Source organism: Lagopus muta, chromosome 13 (genome assembly GCF_023343835.1).
Source record: "Lagopus muta isolate bLagMut1 chromosome 13, bLagMut1 primary, whole genome shotgun sequence".
Classification (NCBI taxonomy): Eukaryota; Metazoa; Chordata; class Aves; order Galliformes; family Phasianidae; genus Lagopus; species Lagopus muta.
In genome coordinates, this window is record NC_064445.1 from 2,183,684 (window position 1) to 2,211,444 (window position 27,761).

The 27,761-nt window shown below is 44.2% G+C and overlaps 1 protein-coding gene across 4 annotated transcripts; it reads right to left on the minus strand.

The window, feature by feature from the left end:
* Positions 1–327: 327 nt before the first annotated feature.
* Positions 328–27,715, minus strand: TAF1 (TATA-box binding protein associated factor 1). 4 transcript variants are annotated; one of them, XM_048960071.1, is made up of 39 exons: positions 27,549–27,715; positions 27,267–27,384; positions 26,513–26,629; positions 25,637–25,756; positions 24,950–25,023; positions 23,626–23,844; positions 22,977–23,195; positions 22,638–22,839; positions 21,688–21,762; positions 21,108–21,275; positions 19,908–20,035; positions 19,694–19,801; positions 19,267–19,440; positions 18,998–19,171; positions 18,809–18,913; positions 17,453–17,653; positions 17,060–17,201; positions 16,801–16,931; positions 16,361–16,441; positions 15,548–15,697; positions 15,250–15,369; positions 14,898–15,073; positions 14,007–14,248; positions 13,284–13,497; positions 11,938–12,103; positions 11,562–11,773; positions 11,249–11,357; positions 10,965–11,063; positions 10,118–10,295; positions 8,978–9,045; positions 8,488–8,610; positions 7,681–7,773; positions 7,521–7,605; positions 6,993–7,060; positions 6,797–6,913; positions 3,306–3,404; positions 2,879–3,029; positions 1,924–2,101; positions 328–878 (listed from the first exon to the last, which is right to left on the minus strand). In XM_048960071.1, exons 1-39 carry the CDS (start codon positions 27,672–27,674, stop codon positions 662–664), a joined length of 5,547 nt encoding a protein of 1,848 aa, XP_048816028.1. In that variant the 5' UTR covers positions 27,675–27,715; the 3' UTR covers positions 328–661. The 4 variants fall into 4 exon arrangements, with proteins under 4 accessions (XP_048816028.1, XP_048816027.1, XP_048816026.1 ...); XM_048960070.1 differs by having other exon boundaries at positions 13,284–13,491; positions 21,646–21,762; XM_048960069.1 differs by having other exon boundaries at positions 21,646–21,762.
* Positions 27,716–27,761: the final 46 nt, after the last annotated feature.

A 27,761-nucleotide genomic window follows, 5' to 3' on the forward strand; every position in this document is an offset into this window, starting at 1 on the left:
GGGATACGGCGGAACTACATCCGTCTCCTTCCGCAGAGCGCCCCCCCTCCTCTCTCTCTCTCTCGCGCACACACACACAGGCGCCGCAGCGGCAGCGTTGTCAGCTGAGGGATCGCTCCGCGCGGAGCCATTGCGACAAACGCAGTCGCACTGCGCATGCGCCGCTGGTCGCCTCCGCGGCACGTGCAGCGCGACGGTTGGGGGGGAGAGGGGGGGCGGTGGACGACTGGGGCTAATTGCAACTTAAAATTAACAGACAGGGCAGCTGGTCGCTGCAGGAAGCTGTGCTCCCTATCACAAACCACACCTCCAAGAGATAAAGAAATGCTTTATAAGTTATCAAAGCGCAGGGTGTTTTATTCCAAGCAGCCTTCCTTTTCCCCGGCTGGATGTACATGAATCCAGCAGCAACGGCAGTCTTCATTGGGATTCCAGAACCAATAAAGGTCATCACAGCCCCATCTTATGTGCACCATTCCCTCAGTCTCATGTTTTAGAGCTGATTAAAACAATATTCATATAATATAAAATATCATATGAGAAGGCTGCTCCTTGTTAACACAGCGTTAATGCAGCACCAACGCTGTTCAAAGCGGGCCATCAGAAACCCAGGAGAGCAGCTCAGGCTGCGGTCACTGCAGGACGAGCAGTGCTCAGGCAGTTACTCATCTGAGTCCAGGTCACTGTCTCCTGCAATGGAGTGAAAATCCTCACTGTCTTCCTCATCCTCAGACAGGTGCACCTGGCTTAAAACGCTCGGTCCACAACGCTGTTCTTCTTCTTCTTCCTCTTCCTCGGAGATCTCGTAGCCCCCAATGCTGCTGAAGCTCGTATCCCTTGTGTTGGACTTTGGGTCCGGCTCTTCGTAGCTGCCGTAACTAGAAAAAAAACACAAGAGTATGCTCAGATTATGTCACATCTGTTGACACAGTTCTCTGTTTAACTCCTGTTAAAGGTCCTTGGCTCGAGGTCCTCGAGGAACAACTCGAGCCACTGTGCATTTCTATTCTGTCAGTGGTCAGCTGTGTAAATTAAAACAGCTCTCCTGAACCCACTGTCAGCATCCTCACCCTACTCTGATGTACTCAGGGCAGGAAAAGCAACTGATTGCTTCTATCTGTCACCTTCACTGCAGACAGGGAGGCAGGCAGTGCAACAGCCACCATCAGAGCACGGCCCATCCACACGGCCAGTTGCTGAGGCACTGGGCTGGACTGACCATGCACCTCACCCAGCACAGCCCCCCTTTCTTACAGGGAGGCTTTGATCACCTCTGGTTGGACAGAATTTGCCTGTACAACTTTTGTTAGGCAGACAGTAGCAGCACTGAGGTACTGAATTCCAGAAATGAAAAAAGAACAGAGAATCTAATGGCAATACTCTACGGAATGGACAGACAAGGAGAAGTCAGTCAGCATTTTCTTGCGCTGATGCACAAAATAAAGCTAACACTGTCACCTCTATGCCATTTTCTGAGAATGGAACTCCTTCCAAAATGCCCATCCCTATTCTTTTGTACATCAGCTTCCTTTCAAGGAAGGAAATGCTTATTCTTACAGGAAAAAATACCCACATAGCAAGTTAATCAGCCAGATCATCTTTAACTTCAAAGGCACCTCAATTTCTGAGATAATCTGTTACAAGTTTTATTTGCATTGCCTTCAAAAACCACCGTGCAAAGGAAATTAATTTAACTTACCAGGAAAAACATTTTTTCATTAGTTAAGTGTGTGAAAGCAAAACCAATTTCCTATCAAGTTTACTGCAATTATGCCTGCAACACTAAAGCAAGTGACTGAGTAACTTAAAGACCACACAAGTTATTCTTCAGCTCTTTACAAAAAAACACTTCAGAAACCTTTAAGAGAACAGATTTTGCTTTGAGGAAATAATTATTTCAACAAGATTCTCAGCTGTAATTACCTGATATTACTGTCCTCCATAACCTGAGATGCCTCCCCACCATCGCCCTCATAGGACATCATGCTTTCTTCATTGTCCATGCCCATTCGTGTGTTCTCTTGAATAACGTGAGGCTGTTTAGGTCTCACTGCATTGGTCTCCACGTCTGAATCACTTCCACTCTCACTGAGCTGGATAGCTGTGTAACAGGCCAACAAAGGATCGTAAGTCAACTGTTCTGTTCTGTCAGGTGCATACACTGTGTCTCTCTTTAAAGGATATGACATTGACTTAAGTAATGTATACGAAGTAGTTATGTGGAAAATGTGCTACAAATGATACCTGGGAGGTCATACCACTGACTAAATACCCGTTCCTGATGTTCTTCACAAACAATCTAATCCCCCCTACCACTCAAAAGCCCTTATTTGTCAACTCTGAATAACTTTCCACCGTTACCCCTTCATAAGTTTCAGAAGCTATCTCCAAAAACTACCACATGTTTGGATGCACCACAATTCCCTTAGTGAAATAGGGAGAAAAACCAGCAGAACCTTCAGACTCATTTTCCAGAACTCATTAACAGTGTCCACACTACTTCATAACAAAAATGTTGTGCTATCTCTGAACTCTGCCCAGTTCCACCCTGCACCACAAATTATTGTCCTAGCCTTTTCTGAACCATTTGCAGTCTTACCTTACGAAATACAATCAAATAGATTTGTATTAACTCTGATTCCTTCTGTGTCCATACTCATAATGCTCCTATTCAGCTTCAAGTTCCATTTACAGTCATTTATTTTTCATCCTGCCCTTCAGCACCTTCCTTTGTGACTATCAGGGCACTTGGCCTACGTGTTCCAATTATGCTTTCTGCTCTCTACAGTATCTTTTTGTGATGGAAATGTAAGAAGATTAGCTGTGTTTGTGAACAATCAGTTCTATTCAACCTATTTATATAAAAAGAGAATCATACACGAGAAGGGATTATCGCCTTCTTCATCACTCCCATCATCATCATCCTCTCCATCCGACATGAGCAGATCTTCATACAGGACACTGGCCTGGGGCTGCTGGGTTGATCCTTCTTCTTCATCAGCAAGGTCACCATCTGCATCTTCAACTTCCTAGGCCACACAGAATAGAGGTGGTGAGATCAAACAAGGCAGGCACCGCTGCCATTTCCAGCACACGGATGCAATTCAGAACACTGTCCACTCAGAACTGTTCTCTCACTGCACAATGCTAGTATTTAACACTACATTTAAGTGTCTAGCTTTGTTATCAATACTGCCATCCTTCAGGGTGCAGACACAGCAGACAACCCTTACAGTGGAGACTTCTACCACAAGGATGCAAGTTAACATTTAGATTGTGGCTGGGGTTTCTGTAAATATACTCACTGGGGCCGGAGTCTTAGGTTTCCCATCATCATCCTCATCAAACCCTTCAATATCTACGTCAGAGTCTTCCTCGCCCAGCCTACCTCGCCCCTGGCGCATCTGAATGGGGAACACAAAGAGCAGCACCACTGAGGAAGGCACTACTGGATGCGAGCCAAAGGCATGACAGGCATCCAGACCACAATGGTGGAAAGGAGATGAAATGGGAAATGAGAGGAGGGAGGAGAAAAAAGACTAAAAATAACAAGAATAAGAGCAAAGATCATTTATCTTTACCCTGAGATCCGGGAGCACACAGTCTCCACGTATCTCTGCTTGGATGTGCTCATCTATCAAAAGGCAATCTCCAGCCTTAAAAGTGCCAGAGTTCTTTGTTTACCTTTTGTTTACCTAGATATTTCTGGAAAACACTGCTACATCTTAACAAGTGCACATTCCCACAGGATGCTTTCAAAGCAGACACAGTTTCCATCAAGCCTTCTCCTGCCCTCCTGCCCCATTCTTCTCCCAGTCACCACGAGTACAAAGCAGAGAGAACACGCAGATTCTGTGCCAAAGGCCATGCATTGGAAGCCTACAGAAAACCTGAAGACTTGCACATATCTAGAAGGCATTCCCAAAGCCACAGACAGCCAAAACAATGAATGAAATTGTTCCTACTCAGCCCCTGTTGGTCTGCATCGTTCAAGGATGGCTCCCACTCATCTTTCTGATACTAGCTTCAATCTCGTGGCCCTCCTCACCTTCTTCCTCCTCCTGAGTATCTAATTTCATGCTCCCATTACTTTATCTCCTTCTGCTAGCTCCTCTCCTCTATTTTTGTTGTTGCTGTTTAATACAGAGTAAAGACTTAAGAAAAATATCCGTGGTTACTGTAACCATCCATAATGATTTAACAGCTTTAAAGAGTCAGTGGTTTTGTGGATTTTTTTTTCTTTTACAATTACTGTGTATCCACTGTGGCAGCCAAGTCTTCCTAGCTTCTAATCATCGTTGAATGCAGGCACAAAAAGTTAATTATCATCCTTCAAAACTGTAGAGTGCACTTCACCATTTCCCTATTCAGAACCTACAAGGGATTGCACGTGAGCAGACTGCAGCTTGAGTCACCAGGTTTCTACTCCCAGAAGTAGTGAAGCAAACAAATAGCTGGCCTTAGGCAAAGTCTTTTGCAGCTTTTGATTCTCTACTCTTTGATTTGCAGTGTTGAAATTCCCAGTGCTCTTCACATTTCTCTTCTTCCATCGGAGCAGCCAAACTGAAGGAAACTGCATAGCTTTTGAAATGGGTTCCCTTCTCTGCCTGGGAAACCTGCTGATCTTTGTTAGGTGAGGCTGAGATTTCAGAAGTAAATGCAAAATGCATTTCTTTGTCCCAGTGTTTATGTTGTTAAACACTGGTTCATCATTTATTCTTAAAAGAATGAACGTGGTAAAACAGTTGCTCGCAATCTCAGGTTTGAGGTTTGCAAAACAGGTTTTAAAACAGAAGGCAGAACTTCTACACAGCACAATCCTGCAGAGGGAAACTCTAAAAGGATTAGACAGATCTATAGGGAACAGGCCTCTGCAGCTCATAAAGACAGTGGTCCACATGCAGCTCCGGCTGAAGGTGCCTGGGCTGCCGATTGCCTGAGGCTTCAATGTAAGCATCACCACATGTTGGCATCCCCTTACTTCTGGTCCCCACCAGAGTCAGAAGACTTGGTTACATCAATCCTTTTTTTTTTTTGACTTAGTATGGCCTTTTTCATGTTTCTACAGTGGCAGTGGTACAACCACAAACACTGCTATTGCGAGTGGAAGAAAACGACTTTATCATAGATGAAACAGTTAAGCTTCACCTTTCAATCAATTCTATGTCAATCACTGTCTCAAGAGTCCCTGAAACTAACGCAAGAGAGACAAATGGAAGTTTGGATAATGTGCTCTAAAAGGTCTAGTTTGTATTTAATTAGTTTTTAAGGAGCTAATGAGCAATTACTAGATTAGGATTTTGATGAAACATCCTTGTAACACAGTTTTAATATCGTGACGTGTCTAAAAGTGTTCAGAGGAGAAGCAATACCACCTAAATTAGGCAAAACAGGCTTCCAAAGAATTTCAACAGACATGTAACATATAGACAGCTCTCTACTTGCTGCATTTGCTTTTACCATTCTGGAGTCCAATTCCTGAAGACACATATGGGGAGATAAATGTGAGTCACCATGACTACATCTGAACTAAAGCCAAGCAACCGTCAGCAGACCTGCCATCTGTGACAAGTTTGGGAGCATAGGCAGTGGGAATGCACCTTCAGCCAAGAAGCACAGGGAAAGGATGGCCATCAGATGACAAGGTCAAGGGAGGAGCTTCCTTCAGCAACCAGAGACGAAGAGCAGGCAACTAATAAGCAATTGTCACTGCTCAGGTCTCATTTCCTCCATCAATTTGGAAGAAAAATAATCTGAATAGATAACACTATTTCAGATAACCTGAAACCATCAGGTGGGAAAAGAATGGTATTTTTGCCTTTCTTTCTCTGAAGTATTGGGATTAGATTCCATCTAATCGTGTTTGAAACCTTAAAGTATGTTAAATACTCCCCCCCAAAATGTTTGCAGACTGCTCTCCTGGCTCCAGCCCTGTAATCTTTATGTACGTATTGCCCAAACAAATTTTAAACTTGTTTTTCTTCTTAAAAATAATAGATACGTAAATTGTTCTTCAACATCAAGGCCCCCCTTTTCTGCTCTGATTTCACTAAAGCTAAATACAACTTTCCAAATGAAATCACACAGACATGCACAGAATAGAAAAATTAGTCATCTGCAGTTGGGAAGAACAACTGCAAAGAAAGCTTTGCTCTGTCTTCCCACACTGAGCATGCAACATTCAGATTCTGATCATTCACTCTGGGTCTGTACAGAATAACTGACACACACACACCGCTGTTTGCTAATCCAACAGTAATGAAGAGTCAAAAGTGTTATTTCCATCAGAAGCAAAGCAGAAAAATGAAAAGAAGCTCAAAGAATGCAGAAAGTACAGTCTGCTGACCACAGCAGGCATTCTTTGCTCACAGTCTCTTCAACAACAGCCTCACAAAACAGCTCTTCTGGCTTCTTCTCCAGCTACAGTACTGATGTCTTTCCTTGTGTTCTCCTTACCTTTTCACTGCTTGCCTCGGGGTTTCTAGCTGCTCCATTTACAGGTTTTGAATTTGCAATCGACATTCAGTTGTACCTGACTATACATAGCTCACTTTAAAACCATTTTTGCAAGTTGCTGGGTAAATTGTCTTCTTTGTCTCAGGTGCCTCTTCCTCTAAAGCAGTGTAACTGCTTCTAACATTTATCCTTAAAAACAGCTGTAAGCACAACTAACAAGACAGCCTACTACAAGATAAACTGAAGACAGATTGAGAACAGTAAGCAAGAGGCACCTCTAGATAGAAATATTCAGAAGACTGAAACTTACAAACGCTGCAACCCTTGCTTGGACACTTACCTGTGGAGTGTAGGGACCTGGGGTCATAGGATCAAGACTTTCCAGATCTGCCTCCTCTAGTGCTGCTTCCTTAGCAGTAGAGATGTCTCTCTCCAGTTGGGTCAGGTGCTCATCGTACTAAGAGCAAAGAAGCTTGCTAAGGTTACAGAACAGAAAACTCAAAACACAAAATATTGCAATAGCCTTGTTTACATACCTCAGCTAAAGTTTGATAGCAGATGTTTACGATCTCCTGGGCTGTTTTTGTGTACTGACTGTCTGGCCCTGTAGTAATAAGCAAATCTCTTTATGCATTCTGACATTTGTTCACTGTCAGCTGCTGAGACAGACAGACTGGATTTGGTTACTGAGCTCTCATGAGACAGGTCCCTAAATCCCACTGTCCCCTCGCTTTCTGATCTAAGGAGAAACAAAGTGGGGTTCATGCTCAGCTAACAATGAGCAACCAGTTTATTCCAGCATCATTATTTGGGAGATAAAAGGTTGCATCCTGTCAAACTCCCAGAAACAATTCACTAGAACAGGGGTGTGTAGCGTTCCAAACAGTAAATAAGGCACCATGTGATAGTGCAAATGTCACTGTTTAAGCATCTCCTTTCTCAGCAAGAAAGGAAAGCAACAATCAGGTTCAGTTTTCACAGCTTCAGGCTTTGACAGCACAGCAGAACAGGGGCCCAGATGTATTCATTTAAGGACAGAAGACTGAAGCCTTATTTTCACCTACCGTTGTACTTAATGCTGTTAGCAAGGACGAGGTTAACATCATCCAGGAAAGTCTCCCTGTTCTGGTATTTGTGTTTGGAGATATTCTGCAACAGATTGTTACCCATTAAGTAACCGAGCCTGAACGCTCCTCAAGTGGCTGCTCACATCAAGCTACACACCTTGCAGATGGTCTCTAGATCCATTGGATTAGCAATGACCTTGTAATAATCAGGAACAAACTTTTTATTGACTGGATGATGAAATGGCCAAGACTGAAAGAAAGAAAACAGATGCAACTGCAGTGCCCAGCAAGAACAATCATTACTAGTACAGTAAACTTAGGTCTAATCTCACAGTGGGGCTGCTATAACACACTGATTTTACAGCTCTGCGTGGTGTGAAGGCATAGAAACACTCTAAGATCTTTTTCCAAACACAATAAATAGTTAATAATAATAATAATAATAATAATGGGATCAACAAAGTTTTAAAGGGAATCGGTCATCTAACCACTACATGCTCCTGTGTCTTACTCCTTCAGACACAGATAGTTCATTTCATTGGTTAAGGTTAAGGGTTTTAGTACAGTGAGACTGACTTTGGTTTGCACCTGTAAACTGCATCTTTGAGATCTCCAAAAGCAAGCACTAAAATCAGTAGGAGAAAAATATGTTTTACAATGAAAATCCTTAATGAAGACCAATGTTTCTCTACTAAGGAGAGGAAGACATTGACATCATTAAGGACTAAGAGCAGCAGAAAAAGGACAGGTGCAGTGTCTTCACTTCTGGACCAATGCTCCAGTGAAAGGGGTCACTACAGAAGTGTCTGCCAATCAGAAAAACACAGGCCAGCACCCTGACACTGCTCTCTTCTTTTCACAGAGCTTTACAGCCACAGGACATGTATTACCCTGTGATATGCAGCCACTGCACCACAATCAGCACGTTTGGCACACGGTGCTCACGCATATACACACTACGTACATCTGGAACTGCCATCATCTTCTGAGTGACAATGTTATCCAAAATGAAGGAAAAGGCCACTTGGTCATCATCGTCCAGGAGGGGATTGATTGCTTTCTCTAATCGAGCCAGTTTATCTTCTTTCTGCAACAAAAGTGAGGAAACTCAGTGGTTGACCCCAAACTGATAACTGTTATTATCAGATGCTCTGTACCTGATAAATTCCATTTTTATGAAGAATCTTCCAATTAAGAGAGGAAAATAACCTGAATATAAGCCTTCACAAGGTAAAGTAATGAAGTAATGAATGAGCATCAGTTTTTTGAGAGATTCCACATCCACTGTGAAAGCTGCAAAAATTCAAATACACCTTACAGAAAACTCAGGAAGTTCCCTTACTCTTCTCTCCTCACTGAAGCCTTGTGTTTTGCCTGGCCATGGCCTCTATCCTCAAGCACTCCCAACCACCCCTCCCTCTCCACTCTGACCCCAACTCATTCACAAGACTTGCCTCCTTCAGCTTTTCATCACACAGATCCAGCATGGACTGAGATATCTGAGTCAGTGAGTGCTTTGGCCCTGCAAACACACAGCGAGAACAGTGAGATAACTCTGGCTCTGATGGAAGCTTTTAGAACTCAACAAGAATCAGTGAACACGTCCTGATGTGATATTTCAAAGAATTAAAAAGAGCATTTTCATAACAGTATGAATTAATCTTTCCTCCTAAGCATCACTACATTTCTACTACAGCTGGGAGCCTGTTCTCAAGTACATCCTTAACACAGATGATAACTAAAGTTCAGTATGGATTTTAAGAGAGAGAAGATTATTTGCAGCAAATATTCACATTTCTACTACACATTTTGCAAATTGGTAAGAAGTCCTATGGGAAAGCAGCTGTATCTGTGAAACACTGTCTGAAAATGCCTGTTTCATTAAATCCAGTCAGTAAAACAGAATCATTGAAGAAGTCAAGATGGACATTTAAGGAACACTCTGAAAACCAAAATCACTGCTCTAAATAATTTCACTACACACAAAAGAAATTGCAACAGAACGATGAAAAAAACTGTCTCTTTAATTAGGATTAAACAAGGAATTGGCTGTCAAAATAATAAAGGAAGCAGCAGAGGCTTCCTTTAAACCTCTGTATCACCCCAACTGCTGCATGGCTCAGAGAGATTCAATGCAGCTGGAAAATATTTAGCTGCCCAATGAGTACTTTCTGCACAAAGATTTTTCTGTCAGCAGTCAGATTACAGTTGACTCCCAGTTGCTCAGTGAATTGGCACTTTTTCCTACCAGCTGCATTATCTGCTTCAGAATCTTTGCTCGTTATTTTTATCTAATGCAAGCTTTCTCACCTTTCTGAATAGGAAAAGAATTATTGCAAGTAAGAAGCAAAAAGCGTAAAATCATGACAGTCAACTCTGTCAGGAGCCACATTCCCTAAGGCAATAGCTCCACAAGGTGTGAATGATTCCTATTTGATAGATTTGTCAGATCTGACTTGTAAGATTCAACGTTTGCTCTGCTACAGCGCGTCCACGAGAAAAGAAGCTCACATCATTTCTGAAAGATCCACTTCTCACACAAGCACAAAGCAGCAGCAGCAGCAACAGAGCTTCCCTGCACTGCAACAGCTTACCATTGTACGTTGCACTGTTCTTCACAATCAGTTCCAGGTGTTCTCTGAACTCCTCCCGGGATGGATATTGCCGCTTACGAACATTTTCACGCAAGGTCTGCAAATCCATGGGCCGAGTAATAATCTTATAGTAATCTTTGACAACCTTTGGATTGACTGGCGTGTGAAAGGGGTATGTCTGATGGCAAGAAGAGAAAAAGGAATGCTTATTAACACAGCAGCAGTACAGTCAATCTCAATTGAATCTCCATAAGCACCGAAGTAGAAAGTTTTTAAGCACCCAGCTCTTTAATTGCACCAAGGAAAACACGATGAGCTCAGCTCCACAGTGGCTATTTTCTTCTTCCACAAAATGTCCTTTAATATAAGAAGGGTTCTCAAACAAAACTTTTGTTTATGCAGAACTACAGTTCCTTCTACTCTTCTATCAACTGCCTTCCTAGCAGGATAAATCAGCATGCGTCACAACAGCCAGGGATTTGAATAATGTGAAAAGTCCTGAGGAAAAGATATTTCCCAGATCTCTCCAACTGACACAGGAAAGTAAAGCAAATAAATGATTCCTTCCGTGCTAGAACACCACAACACTCTTCTCAAGGCTCAAAAGGCTTATAAAGTAAACAACCCAGACCATCTATGCTGATAACAGTTTGCCCAAAACTTGCAACACAATAACACAGAAAATAGGAATGAAAACAAGGAGTACTGGTTTGGACTCCCCATAGGCAGCACAGACAGCGCAGGGGGAGAGGTGGTATATTCATCTGAGGAAAGGCATAACTCTGGTGTATAATCCATTTTAACTGTGTTGCTCAAGAGGGTTTTTGGTGTGTGAGCTTGGACTTACATTAGGAAGATCCCTCATATCATTGATGATGCCCTCCAAGATGGACGACAGCGTCACCATGGGATCAGTTCGACGTCGGTGGATGGACTTATGAGGACGCTTCAGAAAACAGAGGCAGAGAAGTTAAGGCAGCTCTAAAATGCAAAGTCTTAACCTACAGAAGCCATAGGCAAGTCAGTTTACTAATGTTCTGGATAGGTGTCTGTGGTGCATGCTGAGGATGTGCAGAGGTCAAGGAACAAACAACCAGACACTGCCGCCAGCTCAGCAGTGCCTTCACTCACATTCAGGTAGTCACAGTGAACAGTTGTCCCCACTCGCCTCTTCTTCTTTGGAGGGAGCTGCTGCTTAGGAAACTTCAGGACCAGCGATTTCCTGCGAACCTCATCCGCGCTAGTTAAAAAAAACAAACAAAAAACAGCATAAAACTTTCTTTTGTGATCCCTCTTGTGATCCGAGCCCATCTGTCCCTTAGGATTGGCCATGGTCAGTGACAGACACAATGAAAATGCAAGTAGTGCACAATGCACAATGCCTGTGTAAAGCCCTTCATTGCTGCGATTGGTACGCATGTGAATATTCAACTTCTTCCCTTACCTCTCTATCAGTTGCTTTCCAAGGACAATTTTTGTTCCTTCTACTTTGATGAGTTCTTCGTTATCATTATGAATGACTGTTTTTTCCAGTTCTTCCTCCTGCTCTTCTGTCATTGCAACAGGATTAGAAGGTGGGGCATTTGTTTGGTAGTAAAGAGGGCAGAATTTATTAGTCCTCATATGGCCAATTGCACCACACGCTCCACATTTTAGCTACAAAGACATAAGAAAGGTGGCAGATCAGAATTCATAGAGTCCCAGTCTAGAGGCAGAGGATCATTAACATCCCTTGGTCAGAGCTTTTGTACATCACAGAACAGAACACTTCTCCGACGCCCAAGGTTTGTTAAGCATGCTTAGAACTCAGATATGCTTACTTTCAGATCTGGACGTTCTTTCAATTTCTTGGGCTTCTTTTCTGGAGGGCCCTTGAGTTTCTCTTTCTCTTGGTTCCGTTTCAATCGCCGTAGTTGTTCTTGGATCCTGCGCCGCTCCTTCCGCATCTCCTCACGGTGCTGCTCGTCAAACAGAGCAAATTTGCGACTGAAGGAGGAGAAAAAGAGAAAAAACACGCATCAAAATTTTCCCACTGCCCTTCTGTCGTTATTACAGCTTCCATAGAATCATATCATAGGATCCTAGGCCTGGGTTGAAAAGGACCACAATGATCATCCGGTTTCAACCCCCCCCTGCTATTGCAGGGCTGCCAACCGCCAGGCCAGGCTGCCCAGAGCCACATGCAGCCCTGGGATTTGAACCTTCATCACAAAACTGGAGAAGTCAGAGCATGTAAGGCTAAGTTCTTTAGCTTCCAATATGATTAAGGTTGTTTTAGAACTTCAGTTCAACTCACAGTCTTCCAGCATAAACGTACTATAAATAACATTAAGGTTATGGAATAAGCTGTTCCTTTTGTTTGTTCAATCTTTACTCAATCCCTTTACACATCATATCACACAGAATAACTGTATGAGCAAATGCTGTTTCTTTCCCTCAGAATCAAACAACGGACAGAATTCCTAACATGCTCTGAACGCACAGCTATGAAACCACCATTTCTCTGAACAATTACAGTGTCAGGCTTCTGCACTCACTTGTTTCAAATCATTGCCTTCTTGGTGCAATTTTCACAAGCACCATTTCCAAACGCTTCACAAAGAAAACGGCACCATTTCATGGGTTGGGGGACCAAAGCCATAAGCAGTTTAACCAAAACTGCATGACTTTAGATGCCAAAGAAATAGAATGCCCAGTGCCACTCCACACAGCATTTTGAACTTCATGTGTTGAAAGTGCAGAAAAAAAGACTGGTGATACCTTGGCTCATTGGGAGCTTTTTGATGGGAGCCAAGGAAAAGGGTCTGCTATGCAGAGAAGTCAAAGAGGTGCTATAAAAACAAACTAGAAAAGGAGCAGAATGGTTTCATGCAGCTTTCCAAGCTTCTATAGCCAGCAGAGAACTGCTTGAACTTCATCAGGATTTTACTCCCTATTCCAATATCCCAAGCTCTTTGGAGCAGTTGAAATTCAACCCTACTGAAGGAAAGTCTCCTTTGAAACAGCCATCAGGTCCTTCCTTTAACAGCAGTAAAGCTGGTATTTCCAATTTAACTAAAATTGATTCTCTTTTTCATAAGTGCAAACCATCCACGGGATAATCCCTACTCACAAGAGTATGAAATAGTCTACAGGCAAGGAATAAGAAAAACCTGATGGGTCTCACATGAACTCTTCGTCTTTGGTAGTCCTTATGCGGCAGTAGGCATCGATGACGGAGGGCTTGCGGACTGTCTCACACCTCACATATTCCTTGCCATCCTCATCTCTAAACGTGCGATAGATCTTGAGGCGGCGGCCGGTGGCAGAGGAATTAAGGCTGGTTACTGAGGCAGTGTCGTCGTCTTTGTGGGAGTTGGCAGAGGCTCCTGAAGCTGATGCTACAAAGGAGGGTTTTGTTTGACGTGAAGGAAATCACCTTTTCCCTGCCAGCTCCAGAACGGCAGGTTGTCTATCAGAATGCACTTTGATACTCAGGTCTACAAGAAACCCAAGCCTGGCAACTGACTATCCCATTTGCCTCCAATTAACAAATTACACACTGTAATTACACACAGCCCATAAGTTGGGCTGAGATCTGCCTACATACTGGCTGTATCTGTTTCACAGACATAGCTGTAAACACACACAGAATCCAATGAGAGGACCACAAACTGGGTGCAAGCACACCCTTCTACTTATGAACTCATCTTGAAAAAAATAACTCAAAAAAAAAAAAAAAGTGAGGAGGGAAGGAAGAAACAACCAAAGCTACTGGGCAAAGGCAACACCGTAAATGTATATTCAGCCAGTGAATGCTCAGGAGAAGGAAAAAGCCCTAGATATGTGTCAGTACTTTCACACTCTGAAAGGCAGGACTAGTCGCATGCTGGTTGTTGCAGTTACTTACACAGCCCCTTTTTGTCTCTCCTGTCCTTTTTGCCCCTGTCTTTGTCATTCCCACTGTCTTCTCCCAAAAGCATCCTTTGCAACTCCTTTCGTTCCTGCTCTTCTCTCTCCCGAGAGAGCTGAGAACTAGTTTTCTTATTCTGTAACATATTCTCAATGTTCTTTCCCATCTCTTCAAAGTCACTGTCTTCAGCTGAACTGCTGTCTGTGTCTGTTGACAGGATCTCAGTGGATTCCAGGACCCTGAAACAGGAGGCACCTTGAATGTCAGTTACCTTCTCAGAAACACGAAAGTAAAAATGACACAGAGGTTTCAAAGTTCATGTTGCAAATCTCTAATAAGCCTGATGTGTTCCCATCTCAGTCTCCCTGTAATCTAAACGCCCAAATTATCAACTGTTTCAAGCCTGTCTTCTCCATCAACTCAATTCCTCTATCATCAACACTACTATGCTCCCTCCCTCCTATCAGCTCTTGAGCCACAAGAAATAACGCACGAAAAGTCTGGCAGTCCTAAAGAACAGGACATAGAATTGTTAGTTGCCACTCAGTTGAGTTACAGCAAAAGAAAAGAGAGAGGGGAAAAAAAAACAAAAGGGAAAGAAAGCAAAGGAAATTGGCTGTGAACTGATCTGTGAAAGCCCTCTCACTATTTTATGTGGCAAGCCATGCGATTCATTCCTCCTTTCCAAGAGGTGTGTGACAGCAAAACACCAAAGCCAACCTAAAGTTAACAGTAACAACCAAAGCCCCCTTTGTATTTTGTGGGCCCAACCAGACAAATCAACAGCTCCACCACTACATATCAGAGAGCCCCAGGCATTCATAGCTCTGGACTTTCAAGGTGGGGACGGGGTGGGGTTCAAGCTGTAAACATCAGATAAGAACTCACTTATTTTGCAAATCAAAAATGCGCTGACACTCCTCTTTGTATCTCTCTTGATGTTCTGCTACAGAAAACCGAGAGCCACGTGCAAATTTGCTCATAGGACCTTCTCCTGAACGAGCCTGCTCTGTAGACATCGTGCGTACCACATCAATTACCTCCCACCGGGACAGCTTTTTGATCTGAGGAGAGGAAGACAGAACAGAAATGGCTTTAGAGACACGCAACCAACATAGCTGACTGGGGATTTCAACGTTCTTACCACACGACCACAGCACTGTACACCCCTTCCACCATCTGCTGCTGAAGCCATCAATGAAGACAACTTTGTATTTATCTGCTACAGGTTCAGGCTCACCTCCTCCTCAGGCACTCCAAATTTACGCAGAAGCTGTTTGGCATTTTTGAGAGAAAGTCGACGAAGATCAGCATCTGTCCCAGTTACTGTCTTTTTCACGGGCTGGGGTTCCTTATCATCCTGTTCAGAGAAAGATACAGCCTATGAACAACTTCACCCTATGAACAACTTCACATAAAAATCCTTCCCAGGGCCATTTTCAAATGTTTTCTCCAACCAACACTCCATATTTACCCCCTTTCTCTTGCACAACTTCTCACTTACTGCTTCTTGTTCAACCTAACCTTGGGAATGGTACCTTTTGCTGAGTTGGTTTGTTTGGAATCTTCACATAAGAAAATCCTTCACCACAACCAGTAGGATCTGCTACACCAGTCACTTCTAGAAGACACTTGCCCTTCATGGCAGCAATGAAGGCTCGTGTGGTGTTCCATGGAGCCGTGCGCACCTGGCAGCAAGGAAAGAAACACGCCATAACAATCCTACTATCACCACAGATAATTCCTAGCTTTTTAATTCTCAATTCTTCCAATCATACAACAGCTTGAGTTGAAAGGGAACTTAAACATCACCCAGTTCCAACCCCCTTGCCGTGAGGTCTCCCTGCAGCCTTCTCTTCTCCAAGCTGAATAAGCTCAGCTCTCTCAACCAACCTCCTTTCATTAGCGAATTGCTCCAGCCCTGTGATCATCTTTGAGGCCTTCCTCCAGGAGCCATTCCAACAGCTCCACATCTTTCTCACATTGGTAGTGCCAGACCTGGATGCAGTACTCCAGATGGGGCCTCACGAGGCAGAGCAGAGGGGACAATAACTTCCCTCGCCCTGCTGGCCGCCCCTTTCCAATACAGCACAGCAGACAGTTGTCCTTCCAGGCTGCAAGTGCACACTGCTGGCTCATGTGCAGCTTTTCATCCACCCAAACTCTCAAGCCCTTCTCAGCAGGGCTGTTCTCTTAATCCAGACTGTACTTACATCTGGGATTGACCCAACCCAACTTCAACCCCTTGCACTCAGCCTTGTTAAACCTCACAGGTTCACATGGGCCCATTTTTCAAGCCAGTCCAGGTCCTTCCGGACGGCACCCCCTCCTTATATCACCCTGACAAGTACCTCATCATCAATCTTCATTTGGAAATCCTCTTCATTCTCTTCTTCTGGTGCAAAGAAGGATTTCTCCCCATAACCTGCATCCTGCAGAAAAACATTATACATGCTATTTTTCCCCCTTACAGTCCAGCCCTGTCACAGACTGCTTACTTTACGCTGTAGAGGCCCAGCCAGAAATAAAAACATTTGCTTACAGCCTCCCTTTGCTGCCTTTGACCATAGCTAGCTCAACATCTAAATACCAGGCATAAGTTCTTTGAGAGCTATTATATTCTTCTCTCCCTTCTTGCACTGCACAATATTTAGCAAGTTGCCCAGTTGTCAAGGGACCAATTTGCCTACTACAGAGCACAGTTAGCTTTAGGCTGAAGGTGTTTCCTAAACTCATCCTCCACAAAACTATTTGTCAGTAACTTGCCTTAAAGCCAGCAAGGAACATTTACCTTCAGCCGCTGCTCAGCTGCAATCATGCTGTAGTAAGCACAGCACTGCTCTGGGGATACCATTGCTCTGATCTCTTCCTCTGTTGGCAATCTGAAATCCGGCTTTAAAACCCACCAGTTGGAGTCCATCCCTGAAAAACACACAGATTAAATACATAGCAGCGTCCTGCAAATATCAGATGCCAACAGTTCTTACTGTATTTCAAGGCTCGGCATCCCTCTGCAATGCCGGTATGCAAGCAGGGCGACTCTGAAGTACCTGTACGTTTGAAATCAGCACAGAGCTTCAGCCTCTTTCGGATGCTGCTCTCTGAGTGTGAGGGAAAGGCCTTCTTGATGTCCTCCATGCGAATCCTCCGAGGACGGTCTCTGCTTTTCCAGAAGAGGCGGTAAATGAAAACCTACAGAAGTCCAAAGAAAGAACACGACAAGGCTGCAGGGTAAGCAAAAAACTCATTGTTTCTTGTTGAGTTTACCTGGTAAGGCTTTTTAAGCCCCACATCTGCTTCAAGTGCAGCCACTTTTGAGAACAACGTGGGAAAAACACGCCTTGACATTTTCTATCTTATCACATTGGGAACATCCATGCTTTGAACAGAACGTTACTTCCTCCAAAGACCCCTCGGATCCCCCAAGCTCCTTTATCACATACCTGCAGAAAATCTCTGATATGGGTGTTAGCTCGTTTGGAGTTTGGACCAGGTACTTCATAAAGTGGGCACTCCTGGCCAACCACAAAAATGTCCACCAATTCTCGGACATAATAGCCTTGTCGCGTGCGGATGATCAGGAAATCTGTCTCAGGCATCTTATGTAAATAGATAGGGGCCCGGAAAAGGTTGTTTTCAAATGCCTAACGAGAGAAACAAATCCAGGTTTGAGTGTTAGGTTTTGATCACATTTTCTCCAACACAATCTATGAAAATGCCTCAAAACAAACCAAAGTGCCCAATCATGCTAACAGCACACCATCGCTACTAACAGTGCAGGCAGTCACAATGTTCCTTGCTTGTTAAGAGAATAACCAAGGATGAAGCACAAAGCATAACAAAACTTAGAACAAATGCAGGAAGGGATTGAAGGACTCTTTGGATTTACCTTTCAGGAGGCACTTTAAAGAAAGAACAAGAAGGACAAATACACAGAAGAATGCTATAACCATAGAAAAGAGCCCGTAACACCCTCACAACCTGGGAATAGAAGGCAATAGAAGTAAAGTCTGAAGGCTTTGCTCAGAAACCAAGGCTGGAAGAACCTAACCAGAAAAGTAGAGTGGAGCAGAGTGCAGCCTTTGAAGGTAAGAGAGCTTAAATGAGCAACAAGGCACTGGACTGAGCTACCAGAAGTCCTGGTTTACCCATGATAAAGTCCTCTCTGTCTTGAACAGCTAGCATTATTAGTTCTGTGATTATTCTCTACTACAGCACTTCATATTCTTACTTTTCTTCCTGTGGTACAGTCGTGGACAGAATTATTGCTGCACCACCAACAGCCACTAGCCATAATTTGAACTGATTTTCACATTTACCATGGTTGCTGTAACCAGTTGTTCCTTACAACACTCTTAATTTGTCTCCTCACCTCAACTGCACGTATTTTAACAACGCAGAAAGGCTCATCATAGCAGAATTCTCACCTGTCTAGTATCCAAGTGGCACCCAGCAGACAATTAACAGTGCAACTCTCAGAAAGAACACAGGTTTTTGCTCACACACCATTATAAACCCTTGTTTTCTGTTCCCCTCCAACTTTGGCTTAACTGAACTTCCCAGCATTCAAGCAGTTTTGGCCTTCTATTTAGACTTCTCTAATAGCAGCACTTGTAATGTCGTTACAGAGCAGAGGAGGAAAGATTCACCTCCTGCAACTCCTACAAAATTTTGAAAGCCACACAACAGGGAGATATTAAATACAAATGAAAATAAAGGCCAACAACTGCACTACTATCTGTAAACACAGAGGCTTAAACCAAAAGTTAAACGGAATCTGGCACCCCTGTTCTTCTCACCTGCAGTAGCTGGCCTGGATGCAGAGAACCCAGGAATGGAGAAGTGTGACAATAAACAGTCTCTCCATATTTACAGTCTGGAGCTCCAGGATCTTTGCCAGGTTTCTGCAACGTGCAGTCGAAGCACAATTAGCACTCAGCAAGAGGCAGAAGAAAATCACTGCCCCACAGCAAAACTTACACACTCACCCTTTTGTAGTAATTTTTAATCTTCGTTGCCATGCCAACCTGCATCATTAAAGGAGCATTTTCCTCGCTGTATTCAGCAAGAATGAGATCTCCATCTTTGCCAGTCAGGTCCTGCGGTGTGCGCATGAAGAACATCTCACCCCCCCCAGAAGCCTGACGCTCCTGCTCTCTCATCTGTGCCAAGGACAGCATCAGGAAAACAGCACATTAAATAGACCTGCCGTGCAAATGGAGCCACAGCAGACATCACACGCAGAGAAGAACTGTACCTTAGCTTTCTTTTTTATATGCTTCAGTAGGGGTTGCACAGCATGTGGCCCTGGTTGGGACAGGGCACCAAAGGAGTATTTCTTCAGGGGAGGGCGATGAAACTGTCGGAGCTTCATAGGACCCATATGGGTGGGAAAGAATGGCTGGCGAAGTTCCACTGCTGGAATAGAGTGCTAACACAGGAACAAAGTAGATATTAAGCAAGAATGACACACAGCATCTCAAAATCACCCTCCAGTTCAGCTGATCCTTACATAAAAGAGCCTAGTAATAATTTTAGGCCTGCTGGTCGTAATACCAGTGCATTCAAACTCATCACCGTACATGCTACTCTTTGACAAAAAGTGCTTCTCAATCTTATTTTCAGCTACAAGGTTCATGAAGACAATCCATGTCTCACTCTACATGCAGTGCTGCTGTGGCTACCTGGATGATGTTGCCTCCAAAGGTTCCTCGAAGTCCCTGCTGCTTAGGGTAGTAAAACTCATCATTGGAGAGGTTCCAGGGATCCTTCACCTCGGGCTGGGACATGTTCTGATCAGTGTTAAACAGAGAGGGAAACAGGTATCAAATAAACACATAAATCAGTCACTTCTTTCAGGTCACTCCCAACCTGCAGAACATTAAAGCTTATGCCAACCTGCTGTGGCTCTTCCTTTATGACACCTGTTTTTCCCAACAGTATTCGGCTCTTCTTTAGAGAAGACTCTTTCTTGTTTTCCTTGGATGGAGAATTCAAAGTCATTTCTTCCTTTTCATCAGGAATTTCTAAAAAGACAAGCAAACACACTGCAGGCTCTCCTCCTAGTGTCCCTTTTCAGTATCACAACCTCCTGCAAAGCTGCAGCTCAGTCGAGTCTTTTTTACCCTTTTGTTCAGTTTCTGAGGTGAAGTTGTGTGAGGTGCATAAATCCACAGAGGATCCAACAAACGTGGGGTGTCCATTGCAACACAGTTTACTAACAACCAGAAAAAGCATCTGATCTGCCAAAGCTGTTCTAAAGAGTTGAGGATCAAGATCAGGGGAGTGAGTACCAAGTTTGGAGTTTTTCTGTTGTTTTGTACTTTAATGAGTGATTGTCAAGGTTTCAGGCTAATAGCAAAACACTCCAACTAACACATAGAGAAATTCTTGTAACTGCCCCACTTATCTAAGAAAGGAAATGCAACCCAGACTACGGCCATGTAGACCTACAAAAGGCTGCCTGAAGATTCCAACACATAGATTTAAGGAAAAGTTGTGATTTTAGGAGTCCAAATCAGACAAAAATCTTGCCAGCTCGTAGCATATAAGCACTGCAGACATTCAAACCAAACTCCAGGAGCACTGTGTAAGTGTGTAGTACTGAAAATGCTGTCAGGTATTATGCAGAATCCTTGCTCCCACGTGCCATTACTGTAGCCTGAAAGAGGCTTAGGATTCTGCTTCTTCAGGCTTTAATTATAACCCATACAGAGAATGGCACGGGCTAGTCTGTGGTTTACTTCCCTCCCCTCCCTCTTCAAACCAACATGCCTGCAAGTAAAATTAAGACAGTGGGTTCTAAAACACACCAGGAGTCAGATCACTTGTGTTGAAATTGAGTCTGAGGGCATCATGTTTACTCTCCCATTGCTGCAATTATCCTGGGAGCAGAAAGTGCTTGCCACACTGCTATCAGTATTGCTGCCTCTCAATTAGGCTTTTGATCACTCACAAATTATTTTCAAAAGTCAGTACAAGGAAAGGCCGTAAGGATTGACCCACAGCATTTATTTCCATGACACTGCAATGATGAATTCTTGCTTCTATTTCCACTTGCATCTTCCCATTTGGGTCAAATTTCTGGATGCCACATACCTAGAATGATGTTTTCATCATTTGGATCAAGTGTCAAGACAGGGGGATCCAAGTAGGTCTCCATTGCCTGATCATCCCAGATGATATTGTCTTCCCACCGGCCATACACCAACTCTTCATTATCAATTGGGAAAATGGAGTACCAGGGCTTGTCTTCATCCAGGGAAACTGCAACAACCATAAGACAGAAATTTTTATATGCAAGCTTGGCAGAAATCCATTTTAGAGCTCATCCTTCACATCATCTTTACTCAACTTTCCCAATCTTCCTCGGTATTCTGAGACAGGAACTCTCAAAGGCAAAAGAAAACTGAACTTGGAAGCAAAGAGGAAGCAGCCAATTAAAGAGATTTTGCTCCTCTGAAACACAGAGAATCTCTAAGAATGAAACAGCGGGGTTTTCACAGGTTTTAAAGCAAACATGTCACACTTTCATCTACACCTTGTCACCAAAAGAGGACCCCACTATTACAAAGAACACGGAGAAGCATATGTTACGGGCACCTATTCATAGGGGGAAAATTAACATCCTTGTTACCTTGCTGCTCAGGGGTTTGCTTTTCTTTGCCCTTTGCCATACCTAGGACTCCTGCTACACCTGGTTTCTGTGCTAGAGGAATGGGTGGATTGAGTAAAGAGCCACTGCGGTTCAACCCTAGAAAAAAGGAAAACAAAAGTAACATGAGCTTGAATTTGAGTATGGGAGGTATTGCAGGTACCTGCTCTTAAATCAGCACTTAGTGATACACAAAGAGTGATTTCCATTTGGAATTAGGGTGGGTCTACTCCTGTCATAACAAACACGATGTCATTAGTGGGGGTAGGACTAACTTAGACAAAGGACACCCACAGCTCACTGCTGGACTCTCCAGCCTTTTCAAAATGCCATTTGGCAAGATCTGCATGTGCTGCACAACATGCACATAAAGTGCATTTCTGTGTGGTCCTTACGAAAGGGAAAGGCTCTGCGCAGACTAACACAACAGCTGGTCTGGCCTCCAGCAGCTTCCCAGCTGATCTCAGGCTTGAAAATGCTGGCCAAGCAGACATGAAGGAATTGTTCTGCAGAGCGTGCTTGCCCCGATCCCTTGTCGTTGCACCAGGGCAGACTAACTCACATATGTCCACATCACGTCTGCCACTTAAGTTTATGCTCATGGCAGGTACAAGATGTAACACATGTGAATGGACTAATGGTGCTCAGGATGAACTGCAGCTTTTGATGGGAACGACAGTCAGTCCAGGTTGGACAGACCAGGTACAGCTGTTCTAAGATGAAAATTGTAATAAAAAGCTATCTAGAGTGGCCCTTCCCAGATCCTCAGCATTTTGTACCAATAGCTGAACAGCACAGAATTGATGCTGGCACCCACCAAAGATAGGTGTGATACAAGTTGATGCTCCCCATTTGGTTTTCCTTGTAGAAGCAAGGCAAGATATAAGAAACATAATAAGAATTACATTCTGCATTTGAGAGGAAAGCATGCAGTCAGTCAGCTCAATTACAGTTCATATCAGGTCATTACTTACCTTGTTGGGCATTGTATGCAGTGGCATTTCTAGTCATGCTTGATGGCAGCCAGCCTGCCAAACTCGCCCGCTGCGTTTTTGTTCCTTTGTGTTTGACATCTTCTCCATTCCATATAACATCGTCTTCCCACTGGAGCTGTGTCACCATAAGGAAGTGCTCATCAGCTAGCAGATCATCCTTCTCATCCACCAACTCTGCATCCTGGAAGGAAAGAACAGTTCCTTGAATACTGACATTGACTTTATACTGTCAAGCTAAAGGAGAAAAAATAGAAGCCTCGTACTGTATGCTGCCCAGCCATCCTCCAGAGCCACACACACCCCCAGTTACCTTCTCACCTTCTCATCTGTCTGTCCTTTAACCTCCTGCTCTGTCTTCTCTTTCAGCTTGAAACCATAATCAAATCCACTGCCATCTTCTGGGATTCCCAGCATGTCATACCAGAGCTGCGCTGGGCCGTAGCGCCATTCTGCCACTTTAGGCTTTGTATCTGTCACCTTGTCTGTATCACCAGCTGACTGAGAAAATTTTGATTCCACAGGTGCCATCATAGTAATCTAAAGCACAGCAAATTAGGGAATGGTTATAGCAATGATCTACGTATCAGTAACAGGTTTATCCTATCCTTCCATGCTGCCCAGCTCATCCTCAGAGGACAAAAGCGTATCTAAGAAATGCTTTTCCATACTCACTAGCTGCCTTAAAATGTTCTGCCATTAGACATCCAAGAACACAGATTTCTTCTTGATACAAAGAGGATAAGCTCTCCTATTGATCCTGCACCATGGACGCAGCCTTCTCAGTAAGAAGCAATCACTGAACTCACACTAGTAACTGGAGAGGAGCTTCTGCATTACTGGAATGCAAGCCAACCCTGTCGTCCAGCTTGATTCCAGAGGACAAGCTCTTTACTCTAGAAGCTGCTGTCCAACCCACCACTACTCCCAGTGCCAGCAGGTAAGCCTGCCTAAGCCTCAGATATCCCACCTCATCATCTGACAGGCACTGCTCAGGAGGGGGGGGGGCAGCAAACTCATATTCCCAGGGAGATTTGCCTTCCGTTCCGCTCTCAACTCCAACTTCACCCTCCTGGATCTGCACTTCCTGGGCCAGCTCCCGGTGCTTCTTCTTGCGCTTCCTGCGGGCGCTGCGCCAAACGGACGGGATGTTCTTCCCAGGGCCGAAGAGACGGAGGAAACGCAGCACCTGGAACAGAAAGAAGCCCTGTGGAACGACTGCCTTTCTTTCCCCCCACCCGAAAAGCAACAGCGAAGGAGAACGTTCTCAAATTCGGAGGCTTGGTCTGTGCTATTATTTTTATTTCAAACCATCACGGCTTACAAAAGATGTGGAGACCGAGGAAGAGACAACAGCCATCAGCAGCACAGATAAAGCTGAAAGGCTTAGACAAAGCACAGATTTCTTAAGCAACCAGAGACAAATACTGTTAACATTGAGTCAGTCTCTGACATCACAAGCCGAGCACCAAATCAAAACAAAAAGCAACAACAGGGGAAACACCAGATTTACATAAGCTAAGAGCAGCAAGTGATCTGGAGGAAGGCAGATCTAACTTTGGTTAGAGACTCACCTGGATTTCTAACACAGATTAGCTAAGTCATTAAAATATGAGGTACAAACAAGCAGGACCCTTAGCTTCTTAAGCAAAGCCTGTGATGGAGGCACTCTCAAAACCAAGCTGTCCCAACTGGCAATGATCTGGAATCCGTAAGCTCATCTTTACCTGCCCTCTCCTCTCAACAGTTTTTAAGTATTCAAACTAATTAATTGAACACAACAAATACATTTGCTGTCTGGGAGAACTTTAAGAAGTACTGTAATAAATTTGTTTTCTGAAAAAAGGAAGAAGTTTAGAACTGCAAAGAGTTGAGGGCTAACAGTGAAGATTTAAAATCATTCCTACAACCGCCTTCTTACTGTTCCAATCTCTGATCCATATGGAAGACTTAAGTAAAGGATACAAACTTTACAATTTTTTTGAGTAAGTCCATATCAGGTTTAGGACAGCATGAAGGGAAGTTCATATTTAGCAGAAATGCCAGAAGAGAGGCAGGGAACAGCAAATATTACTTCACACCCTCATTTCTATGAGGCTTTTTAACAGGCTCTTGCATACATCAGGGAAAGCACTGCAGTCTGGAAACAGCAGTAGACAGAAACTAAACCAGAAAGTAATGAGATGAGCAAGACCATCTATGCAACTACCTCCTATATATCCTTCCTATGGTACGATTCATTCTTAAAAAGCCCACATGACAGTTTCTGTCACTTTGCCATATTTTAACAATACCTTGCCTGGTCGAAACTCCGGGAAGAGTTCTGTAACACTTGGCAACAACTTGGAAGCGTCTCGCTGCACGATTCCTGCAAGAGGAAGTGTGAGTTTGCCTTCCTGGATTCTGCCTGCCCGCATTCTTGAGGTCTCAACTCTGACTCCGAATCAGAGCTGCTGCTGAAATCCACCTTGTTGGAGGCAGCAGAGGAAAGAGCAGTGATGGAGAGCAAAATGATACCTTCCCCATCTTCAGACACGAAGATAGAACCAGCACTGTATAAACAGATCTCCTCCCTGTCCTCTAGTACAAGCACATAATGCCACATCTACTTTTTACACCATGTTACGCAAAAATCAAGCCCCTGTAGATGTTATGAGTACCATTCTTGTTTAACCTTTCATTTTATTGTATGCTCCAGGTGAATCTCCCAGCCACAACTGAGAGAATGAGATAAAAAAAAGCAGATCCATCGTGAGCATCAGTATTTTAGCAGTCATTAAGTCATAAGAAATAACACACTTTACCCTGAGAACAGGAGCTCATCTCAGACAGTCCCATGACGCCGTATCAGGACAAAGACTCACCTTCTGATGCAGCCTGCAGGCTTTTTACATGTGGGTCCTTCCCAAACTGCCACACAGCAACGCTTGCTTCTTTCAGACACTCACATTGCCAGAGGGAAGAAGGAAATATTCACTCACCAGTGGCAGCTGCATCCTTTTCATCTTCTTTCTTTCCAGGCACTGGAGGTGGTGGCGGTGGCGGCATCAGCTTGGAATCAATATCTTCACAGTCGGCATCATAATCATCCTCGTCTTCATCTAAGCAGGTAGGAGACAAGGCTGGATATTAAGCTGACTACAAAGGGAGCAAAACAACCTTCCCATCTGTACTACCCCACATCTGTCCCAACCTGTTGAGAAGTCCGTCCCCTTTCATTAGCTGAGCAAAGACCATTCTCATTTCTTAACTAAAACTCTTACCAGTTCAGCTTCCTTCACGCTAATTTGCAATATTGGAACTTATGACACTTAAAGGAAACTTATGTAGGAACTTAAAAGAGAAAGCCACACGTTTGAAAATCCGCTTCTGCTGCACAGAGATCTCAGGCACCAACAAAAGAACTGAAGTGCTTTCTGGAGAAAAAGTGCTCTCCCTTGAAAAAAGAAATCAAAGGCAAAAAAGGAGAGGGGTTACCACCGAGTTACACTCCAAGGGGCCTGGACCTCTACCTTTGATTATCAATGAGAAGCACCTGACAGACTTAATAACTCTTTTCCTAAGAACAGAGGTTAAAGAAACATGAGCAAGAATTAGTGTTCTCTGCAGGAGATCCCAAAAGAAGGATGTTTGTTTCTCTTCTGAGTGTAGTTTAACTCCGATGAAGAACTCACTATTTGAAATAGGAAGATAGCAAGCAGTGGCTTTGTCTTGTGAACACAGTTTCACAAAAGCTTTTATTTTGCTTCTTGAAACAACGAGTGAAAAGGCACAAAAGCACCCATCAAGAGAACTACTGCTAATGCCAACTGCCCCAAAACACACTCAGCTAGAGCTGTAATGTTCATCTCATTTACCTTGCCTTCCGATCGGCTGCAGGCTGCCCATTGCCTGCTTATACCGACGGCTTTCATCTTCTGCCACTTCATTAATATCTGAGTAATCAACAGCATCTTCTGTGCTCTTAACCCAACCTATGGAGAAAAACATCTGATCAAACAAAACATTACCCCTATGTACGTTACTCATGTCCGACTTCACTATACACTCTATGCTTCCTTTTTCTTACAGGAATAAAAACATTTAATTTACTTTTCACATGAGAATATTTTCTCCCCGTTCCAACCAAAAGCTCTGAATTTCTCCTACAGACTTACAGGAAGCAAGCTTTAGCACAAGTAGTACCTTTCACTTACCCAATGAAACTGTTAGAGAAGCTCACGAACAAATAAACAACCATGACGTATAATAACAGGCTATGCATTAAATAGGCTTGAAGCGTTCAACACAAGAGTTTAACACAGGGGAAAACACTTTATGAGGAAAAGAAAAGGATAAGATGGAAAAAACTAAAACTTGTAGAAGAGAATACGTGCAACGGGGAACAAGTGATAAGATGGGATTCATTCTGATAAGAAAAAGAAAGAAAGGCCTTTGCCAGAGAACCTGTCACCAGGCACCATGCTACTGCTTGCAGCCCAGCCGACCCAGGTGCAGCCTTTCCTCTCCTCTGACACCACCGTTCAGCCGCAGGTACCCCACAGAACCACCAAGTCTGAAAAAGGCCTACAAGTTCACCCGGTCCAACCATCCACCACCGCAGTGCCTGACCTTCCTCATCCAGCTGAGCTCCGTCAGCCTCCGCGCTCTCGTCCTCGCTGGCTGTGATCTCAGTGATCAGGTTGCCCAGTCCGAGGGCACCCAACCCGGCCAGGTGCTTCTTGGATTCCTGGAGAGACCAGAGCCACGTCCCAGCATCGCGGAGGCTCCTCTGCCTTCCCCGCCCCAGCCCGGTGCCCGCAGCCCCCGCTCGGCCCCCACCGCCCCTCCGAGGCCCCTCCGAGGCCTCCCCTCGGCACCCCTCCGCCGCAGCACCGCAGCTGGCCGCTCTACCTTGTCGAGGACGCTGTCCCCTTCGAGCTGCCCGGCCTCATTGATGTTGCCGAAGAGGAAGCCGGCCAGCGAGAACGGCTCCGCGCGGCCGCCATCCGCCTCCTCCTCGCTCTCCGAGTCCGACATCGCGGCGGCCGGGCCGGAAGCGGAAGTGGGCGGTGCGCCGAAGGCGACGGTGCCGCGCAGAGCCCTCAAGTTTTCGTGCATTCGCAG